At 38.2% G+C, this 10197-nt stretch overlaps 1 protein-coding gene across 1 annotated transcript; it reads left to right on the forward strand.

Annotated features, from left to right (window-relative positions):
- Positions 1–3740: 3740 nt before the first annotated feature.
- Positions 3741–4346, forward strand: LOC103736539 (keratin-associated protein 27-1). Its single transcript, XM_008836053.1, has one exon. It carries the CDS (start codon positions 3741–3743, stop codon positions 4344–4346), a length of 606 nt encoding a protein of 201 aa, XP_008834275.1.
- Positions 4347–10197: the final 5851 nt, after the last annotated feature.

Below are 10197 nucleotides of genomic sequence, written 5' to 3' on the forward strand. Positions count from 1 at the left end.
AATTGTACATTCACTCAGTAGCAGAGTTAAGTAACTCGTTCTATTTCTCAGGAATACTATAAGATATGCTACATAATTATCCAAGTGTCCACAAAGCTCATACTTATTTTTTAGTAGGCTACGTAAAAACAATTGAAGGTGATCCGTGTTTCAGCCCACGTCTTTCTGTAGTAGTAAGCCTGGTAACTCCCTCTATAAATCCCACAATGGCTGGAATTATTGTCATTCATTGAATAGTCATTCATTGAATCAAAATTATATGTTGAAACACTATTAATTGAGCACTCAATTTAATAAAATACGCAAGCAAATGCCTCACTCCAAAGATCAAAGAATTATCCTATCTACAAATGACAGAGCTAACACCACCATCTGATAGAGGAACTGCACAAGTATGCACTAATTTATTGCACAAGAGAGGTTCAAGAAGAAAGCAGTCTGCTGTAGACAAGTGTGAGAAGAAGCCTAATCTGTATGATGTCCTGCTTTGCCCATCCCATACATTGTATCAGGGCTGTGTGTTGGCATTGAAACATGGCGCCCTTTTCATTGTAAACACTTTCTAAAGCAAGTCCATGAAGAATCAGACATTATCCTAAAATAATTGAGTCTTGCTAATAAGGGCCTTTCATAACAATTTTATTCTTTCTTCACAAAAGGAAAGCTAAAAGGTAAGCATGATTTTTTTTATTGTTTGGTTTTTTTGTTTTGTCTTGTTTTTTCATGCAGGCTAGGTGCCCTTACCAATTCTGGAACATTTAAGCTAAGAGATTTGTAAACTATATGCTGCCAGAAATTACACTGTGTAAACACACTTTTATTTAGCATCTTCTGCTAGTTTTCAAAATATGTTTTATTGCATATAGTCAGGCAGCGTTCTCACTTTGGGGTTCAATAGTGGGATACGCTTGCCATTATAAAACACAGAGTGTAGTAACAAAGGCCCAGTCAAGAACCAAAACCATCAGGGCTGGAGAGATAGATGGCTCAGCAATTAAAACCACTGGCTGTTCTTGCAGAGGAGTCAGGTTCAGTTCCCAGCACCCATATGGTGGCTAACAACGGTCTGTAACTGCAGTTCCAGGGAATTCGACACCCTCTTCTGACCTCTGTGGGCACTGCATGATATGGGTGGACTTTAATACATGCAAGCAAAATACTCATACACATAAAATAACAAAAATAAAAAATAAAATATTAAAAAGAATCAAAAGCATCGTAAGATCCTTTAAGGCTTGTGGAGAGCTTCAACATGAGATCGTCTTCAGCTGAAGAGCACAGGGAGAGGAGAGCTCTATTCAGGGGAGAAGGGAGAAAGCAGTGGAGGTCGACACAAAGAAGCGGTGCATCTGCAAAACACTGTGTCAAAGGAAGATTGGAACTGGTCGAGGGGCCGAATCAAGGCCTGTCATTTTGGAGCAAATTGGGCAGAGGGTAAAGACAAGAGTGGGAATCAAAAAGATAGACAACATTTTGTAGATTGTGTGGGATAAATTTTACTGTAAAAGCAAAGAAATGAATTTAGTCTCTTTAAGAAGGAGAACCATGGTTAGAAAGATAGTTTAGTCATGAAAGCGCTTGCTTTGCATGCAGAAGGACCTGGGACCACACTGCAGAACACATTTCAAAATGTTGTGTGTGTGGCGTGTGCTTATAATTCCAGAACTGGGAAGGCCTTGAAAGATAGGCAGATGCCTGGGGCTTGCTGCCCTCCCAGCTCAGCCTACTTTAGAAGTTCTTGTCCCCAAATAACATGGATGATGTCTAAGGCGACACGTTGTCCTCTGACCTCTGTATGCACATGAATACATGTGCATGTATAACCCTCATATATGGACCCACTCATACATACATGCATACAGACACACATACACACACACACACACACACACACACACACACACACACACACACACACACACACACACACACACACACACACACATCAGATGCTCCAATGGAAGCCTTTGTAAAAAAATAGATGAACAAATAGATAAGTACAAGATTGCATGCGTAAGAATTAAATGACTTATTGGAGAGCTCATGTGGAGGATATAATAGGATTTCCAAATGCATAAGGGTGGTCTTCAAGACAATAAATAACTTGCATGTACTACAAAGTTATTCATATGTGCCTTGTAGATAGGCTCCTTCATATGACAACAATAGGCATTCACAAGAGTTACTCAGAATTCATGAATATGCTTGTGTTTCCTCAGACCTGTAAACAGTCCGTCCTAAGAATACACTCCTGTTCTGTTTCATCCTAAGCTCAGCTACGTAAATTACAGAATGTATTACAGAAGTCATTCTGACGGGTTCTGTGCTGTGAGTACAAAACTGCTCAATAGAACATAGTGGTGCAAAAAATCGTAGGAGCTGATAATCTTCCCACAATCAACAAAACACAGAATAAAAATAAAAAGTATATTGAGAATCGGCTTGCTACACAAGAAAAAAGTAAGCTTTGAGAATCCAGAATCCAAGTAGACACACTGCCTGGTATATAAGTTTCGTCATAAAAGAAAAATGTTAAATTTCACTCAAATAGTAGTTGATGGACAGGAGGGAGGCTAGGGGGAGGTGAGATGGGGAGACGTGAAATGATAGACATGAAGAAATAGTTAGACAGGAGGAATACATGCTGTTGATGAAAGCACAGGAGGGCAAGCATAGTGCGATACAGTTTATGTGATAGAAGAGTGAAAAATTTTCTTATGTAGAGAAACAATAAATGCCACAAAATGGGAAATGCTCATTAGTCTAATTTCATCATTGCACCCTGCTTACATGTAACAAATTACCACACTGCTTCCCATAATATGTGCAAATATCACATCAATATAAAATGTAAAATGAAAAAGTGTTCCAACATTTCCTATTCCCACATTGTGGATCAATGTATTACATATCCTGTGTAATTGTTATATGGTTCATAGTTTTCCTTAATTCAATAGTAATATAATTTCACTGTTAAACCTTACTGAATGCATACAAGGAAAGATAAAAGGTATAAATTACCCATTTCCCATTAAAATAGTCTATTGGTGATTCAGAAAAAGCAATAACCTTTAAGTGGGAAAAAGGAAAGAGTTTCATGAAGAGGGGTCAAGCAGATTTGGAGAATTAGATACAGAAAAAGAGAAGAGGATGCTGGGGCCATGGGTGCATTTGGTACTTTGATTGAACAATAAGAAGAAATATTGTGTATTCCACTCACATCCTGATCAACTTGGAGAGACCAAGAGAGACAGTGGACTCAACTGGGTCCAATTCTAAGAGTAACTTCAATATCATCTTATCCCTTTCTGACCATATGGGTACTTCTAAAACTCCAGTGATGACTATTAACCAGCATTCAGTTGACTATTTGTACCTGCGTTCCATATCGTCCATTTACCAATGTAAAAAGTCACAGTGGCAAGCTTGGATGACAGGCTGAGACTCATATATGACAAACCTCACCCTAATGACTCAGTTTTGGAGCTCACATGAAAGACATTTTGAAGACTCACAATTGGACTTGGATCTCGTTAATAAGACATGGTTTCACGTGTAACTAAACAAAGTACTAATGAGATGTTAACCTACAAATTAAGCAACAGGTGCAAAGGAGTTTTGAAATAAAAAGCCAACACCCAAATTTCTGAGTACTATATAATATCCCCAGTAAAGAAACTCATCGTCAAACTTAGCATCTTGAGTCCTTTTGGCTGACTTCAATTAAAGGTTTTAGTAATATGCCTCACAGCCACTGCCACTCACGCAGGAGCTTGGGTAAGGCCCCACCACTCTCAGCCATCCTGCATGACTCCAGGGCGACAAGCTTTGAAGATGGAATTTTTTTACCCAGCAGCTGCTACAGCAGAACCTGGCTCCTAGACAACTTTGAAGAAGCCTGCAGTGAAACTCCCACCAGTCAACTGCCCACTTGTGAACAGCACCAGTGCACAGCAGACACTTGTGTGCAATGGTCCTGCCTCCCTAAAGTTGTCCACACAACTTGTTCCAATTCCAAGTCCTGTGAGAAGACAGCATGCCAACCAGCAGTGCCAGAGTGTGCTTCTCAATCCTGCCAGTCAAGAAACAATCAGCAAGTGGGTTTTGTAGCCCAGAGAGACCAAACTGCAAGGTACAAGGCCCAGTGTTACCTACTAAAGAATACTGTGTCTGAGAGTTGCCGAACTGTGGAGTCTGAATACAGTCAATGCCATCATCAGGCCCTCGAATCCAGTTCCTGTAGCCCCTTGGGCAGTGTTGCTCCCGGGCCACAACTCATGGAGACTTCCAGCATTCGTGAACCAACTTGCTGTGTTACTGGTGGTTTGCAGTTGCCTAGTAAGTGAAGAATCTACAGGAGATATGGCACATTTGAATTGAGTTCTGAGATATTTGTGAACTCCCTTTCTGTAATTTAAAATGTGTTCATGTTTGAAAACAAATGAGTATATTTTCTTCTACTATTGGCTCCAAATCAAAAATTTTGTTACTATTTGGGGTATTTCTGGTAATAAACTGGGGTAATAAAGCATGCTAAGCATTTTAAACAACAAAGACACTGTTATTGGGTGATAAGTTGCAACTAGGAAATAACATCAGTCCTAAAGAAGGAAACATTACCCACTGACTGCTAGCTATTGTCTAGGAAAATATTTAGCACTATATCTGGCTTATTAACTAATGTGATTCTAACAGAAGTCCATGAAATACTGATATTTACCCTAGAAGCTCAGGAGGTCTTATAAATTCTGATGGGTTCAATTCCAGTAGACATTGATAAGTAGTTAACCTGAGGAACCTTTGGGATGACTCTCTACCTAGCCTTTACACACTGAACCAAAACACCTTTAAGTAAGTGATGGGCTCTCTCACTTGAGAAGGACCTACAAGGATTTTATATCTCTGTGATGAGCAGAAATCTTGGAAGAGAATTCAGTTAGAATCTTCATTGCATTTCTGCTATTCTGCCTCTTTTTCGCTATTTCATCAGTGACTCTGGAGAGGGAAAGTGTTGATTTCCTTAAAAAAATTTGCCTCATCAGGAATTAAAAGCTTAGTTGTCACACTGTCAGTTTTTCTTCAACCTTTTTGCCAGTTTTTCTTAAAGAAATTTATTTTATTTAAAAATGTTATCTATTATTTTTATTTTACATGTATGATTGTATTCCCCACATGTATGTAAGAGCACCTGTGTGTGCATTGCCCGTGGAGGTCCAAAGAGGGGATTGGTGCCTTGGAAATGGAGTTTCTGGTGGTTGTTGGCCACCATGTGTGGGGAGATTCAAACCCAGGCCGTCTGCAAGAGCAGCCAGTGCTTTTAACCTCTGAGTCATCTCTCTAGCCCTGTGAATTTTATTTTTTATTTCTATGTGTGTATGTCTGTATGAGTGTATGCCATATGTGTGTGGGGGAATTGGGGGATGCTGCAAGGTCAGAAGAGGGCATCAGATATCCTAGAGTTAAAAGCAGGTGTGAGACTCCAACTTGGATCCTGGGAACTAAACTCTGGTCCTCTGAAAGAGCAGCATGCCCTCTTAACCGCCGAATAAACTCCTCAGCCCCATTTTTTTGAACTTTATAAAAGTTAGAATTTTGAACTATTATTTTTATAATTTATTTTTTTGAGAATTTCATATGAGAACTGTATTTATGTACTTTCTACCCCCTCTTAATATGTCAAAAATGATGCACATATTTGAAAATTTAAAGAACACATTCCTTTACCAAATTTTTTCAGATAAGAGCTAGAATAAGGCATCACATTTTTGGTAGTCACCAAAAGATGGCAAATATACTCAATATAAAGATCATGGTATCAGAATATTTGAAATTCAATAAATCTATTTAGGTGTCCTGAAAGTTCAGTAGCCTTAGAGGCACTTTTAATTGAATGTCTCATTTTGGAAGACAATCTACATTAGTTGATAAGAACATAGATTTTTGAAGAGAGTCTTCCTGGAGTTGAAATCATAGGCTTGTTGAAGGCTGCCAGGTTCTAATTATTGAGCTACTCTAAATGTTTGTGTTTTAAACTCCAAAATTGATATTATAAGATGAGACAGTGTGAGGACTGTGAGGGTTAATCAGGTAAAGTATTAAAAGTTCTCAGTACGTTATTTTGCATGTAGTAGATACTCAGTAAGATTTAGCAAGCACCTAGTTTAGAAAGCAAAATGTCTGGAGATAATGGAAGTTTGCAAAGAAACCCAGAGAGATCTATGAAAACCTAGGAACGTTCATCATCTCACAAAGAGAGAAAAGCAATTTCAGATTTTAGAAAGTGCAAGTACCATCTTTTATTAAGGCAAAGCATTAAGAAACAGTAAGCCTAGTTGAAGCAGGCTGGCTAGTTATCTCTGACATTGTAAGGGTCCTGATATGATTGACAATGGTACTAGTTTGCTTCTCTGTTGCTGGAATAAAACTCATACCAAAAGCAATTTGGGGTGGAATTCATTTAATTTTGCCTGTTATAGTCCATTGTTAAGGACAACTGAAGCAGGCCCTGGCTTGTTCAGCTACCGGCCCAGGCTCACCTTTCTAGGTATGGTGTTACTCACAGTCAGCTGGACCAGGCTCCATCTATTAGCACTCAAGAAAATGCCCCACAGACATGCCCACAGGCCAACCTGATGGGAATAATTCTTCAACTGAGATTCCCTCACACCTTGTCTAGGTTTGTGTCATTGTCAAAAACTAAACAGCACATCAGTCTGTGATAATTGTTGTGGAAATTCCATGATGTGTCAAGTTGACTGAGTCAAGCAGCATCCAGAAGAAACATCATTTCTGGATGTTCCTATAAGGAGTTTTTGAATAAGACTGCATTGAAATCAGTGAATTCAGTAAATAATCCTCCCCAGAGTGACTGTGTATTGTTGAATCTGTCAAAAACTTGAATAAAACAAAAGACAGAGGAAAGAGAAATTGTTCCTTCTGGTTCTTACCATCCCACTTGAGCTGACACCTTTGGCCTGAGATTTACACCTTCAGCTCCCATGTGCCAAAGCCATCACACTTAATCAGAATGAGAGCACTGGCTGTCCTGGGTAGCCACTGTACAGAAGGCAGAATATGGGACTTCTTAATCATAATCTGTAATCATGTGGTTGTGAAAGAGGAAGGTGAAAATTATAGCTTTATACTTAATTTGTAACATAAATATGAAAACAAACTCGGTTCTGTTTCTTTGAATAGCCCTTATTAATAAGGGATTAAGACAAAAAAGGAAGACGTCACCATAAACGTCCTAAATTCTGCACAGGTGCTTTGTGGAGAGGTGGAAGTGAAAGAATGGTTAGGGAGGTCTGAGAGACAGCAGAATAGGTCCTGTTTGATTCCATAGATGGAAGCAGAGTGTGTGGACACAATGGAGCAACTCTGATGCCAGGGTTGGTCCAAAGTTTCTGACTACAGCCGTGATAACAGCAACACAGAACTGGCAACAGTAAAGAGAAACTGTCTCCTGACAGCTTCTCTGGATTCCAATGCAACCAATGTGTGACCATGGATGAGGTTGATTCACAATGAAGATCCTTAATGAAAGTCAAATGGGATCACTTGAGAAAAGCTCAATTCATTAGCCATTGTGTCTTCCACACATGCAGGGGTTATAGCTTATGTAAAAGAATGGGCTTTGTTGAAGAGTGATTATTTATGGTTAGGAAGGATTTGCTAAACAATTTTCATTTTCATGTCTACCCTATTTGTCATTTACTGCTTATATAATTCATATTTTCCAGGCTGAGCTTAGCTGCTTCCTTAAGAAGTAATCTGAGGAACAAGCCAGTCCATGACGTAACCCAACATAAAACACATAAGCTCCTTCCAGGGAGAGACTGTGTGACCTCAAGTACAAAACCCTTTTTAAATTTAAAGAAAAATTGTAGGATTGTATGAAGAGACCTCGGAGGAAAATTTACTGTAAGAAGATCATGAAACTTAGATTATGACTAGGTCTTGCTCAATTCTAAATTCTGTCAGTTACTAGCTATGTGCCTTGGGACAAAGTGACATTTCTGAGACTCGGTTCTTTCATTATAAAATGGATAAAATGATGCTTAATGCAATAGATGATTGTGACGGTTCAATGATAGAGTGTCAATTGAATGCTTTGTGGAGTGTTTAATACATGGTAAGTGTACAATATATGACAAGGATCATTTGACACTTGGCTCCTGGGGCTCAACCCTCAGTTTATGATTGATTGTGCTGCACTGAAACTCCAGGACGGAGACCAAGAAAAGCCTTATATATCACGTGAAAAGGACTGGGCAATGTGGAACATAGCCAAGGTGTCCTGTGCTGAACACAGACTCAAAAGAAACAGCCCATGAGTACATATTACAGAACATTTTTTACAGGTCCAAACACTCCTTTTTCAAAGAGAAAGGCTGTAGTAGAGTTTGTGCATTAGTATGTCAGAGACATCAATACATAGAGATATTAGCAACATGCTTTTCTGTTACACATCAAGCAAGATGACCATCAGAAACATTCGTTTGTCTTCCAATAATGTGCCATGAGCCATAAAAAAGGTCTTAATAACTGGGCAGGCCTTATTTGCCAAATATTTTGTATGTCTTATCATTTTAATAACTTTATAGAATTCATATTGTGTTATTGTCCTGTTTTTTCCCCAGTAAAGATGAAGGCTCATATAAATAGAGTTGTTCAATACATGAAATAGGTGTAGAACAGGGATTTTTTTTAACACTAAAGTTGAGTTTCAAAGAAGAAATTATAGCTTCTAAAGCCTTGATTTTATTACATTGCTAGTCATTAGAGTAACTTCAAATATGGGAGAAATTTTTTGTGTTATATGGAAGGTCTATAGAAATGATTTAATTGAAATTATTGGTCTGAAAATCACTGTGAACCTATAGAGAAAAGAATCACAGCACTAAATAAAGTTGACTACATGGCATATTTGTAATTTAGGAGTAAATGTTATAAAATGTAAATACATTTATTATAAGTTTATACAAATTAAATGTACTTCAAACATCTTAGAAAAACAAATATTAACTTTAAATCATGTGAAATTGATAAAGTGTAGTTTCTAGGCAAGGTGTTTAAATGTCAAAAAGTCAAACTTCTATGTTAAAAATATTAAATTTTTAACATCAATAATTTCATTTTTCATTCCCTTTTAGCCCACTAACTTTTTAATTAAAGTTTCTTTTGAAAACGCTGATCTAATTGTAGACATTAATGGGAGATGGAAATAGGACTTTTCTCCACAGTGGATGAGAATCCCTACCTTTCTTTAAAGACTACCGTCCTTTTATTTAAATATTTTACCTGTTATTTTTATTTTGTGACCTGCAGTGCCCACAGAGGTCAGAAGAGGGCATCGGATCCCCTGGAACTGGAGTTACAAAAGGATTTTAGCTGCCACGTGGATACTGGGAATTGAACCAGGGTCCTCTGCAAGAGCAGCCAGTGCTCTTAATCAGTGAGTCATCTCCCCAGCCCCAAGAACACCTTTCTTTCTTCTGTTTCCTTTCGATACCTTCCAGAGTCCCATTCATACCCTCACATCATAATTTTTTTCACCAGAAGTGTTGTTACAAATTCTTCCACTTGCATTCAGAATAATTAAAAAGTAGTAGTCAAGGAACAACCAACACAAAGCAGGAACATTCACTATTCTTAAGTCATGTCTGATGAAATTAGGAGTGGCAAATTGTTAAGTGTCATGATCTTGCTGTGACCTACACAAATGATAAAATGCAAGTGTGGGTACAAATACAGTAAACCCCTAAAATGAAATGAAAAAAAAAAAAAAAACCTTCCTGTGCTTGTATAGTTGTAAGCAACTTAATTGCCTTTTAACAAAACTGTCTCTGGCTTTGTAGAAACAAACCCACTAATGAGACTCAAAGAGAGCTGTTCCTTGGAGCCCAAGGCAAAACCAGTGCCCTCATTGCACACAAGAACAAAGAAATCTCCAGGGTAAATATCTGAAAGTAGTTAAGCCAATTTCTATTCTTCCTTTCCTAAAATGGTATTGCTTCAAATACAGGGTCAGTTCTCCTACAGGAGGTCAGTAACTACTAATTGACAAAGATAATGAGAAGAGAAGATTGCAAATCTAAGACAAGGCTAAGAATAGTAGCTTCCTTAGCAGTCAGTGAGTTGCTATCCACAGATATATCCTCCTGATAAACTGGTTGTGCACTGTGAAATATTTGA

Source organism: Nannospalax galili, unplaced genomic scaffold, assembly GCF_000622305.1.
Source record: "Nannospalax galili isolate Female #2095 unplaced genomic scaffold, S.galili_v1.0 scaffold136, whole genome shotgun sequence".
Lineage (NCBI taxonomy): Eukaryota > Metazoa > Chordata > Mammalia > Rodentia > Spalacidae > Nannospalax > Nannospalax galili.

Bases quoted from the DNA above. Each gene is read 5' to 3' on its own strand.
- LOC103736539 (XM_008836053.1), top strand. From the start codon at position 3,741: ATGCCTCACAGCCACTGCCACTCACGCAGGAGCTTGGGTAAGGCCCCA.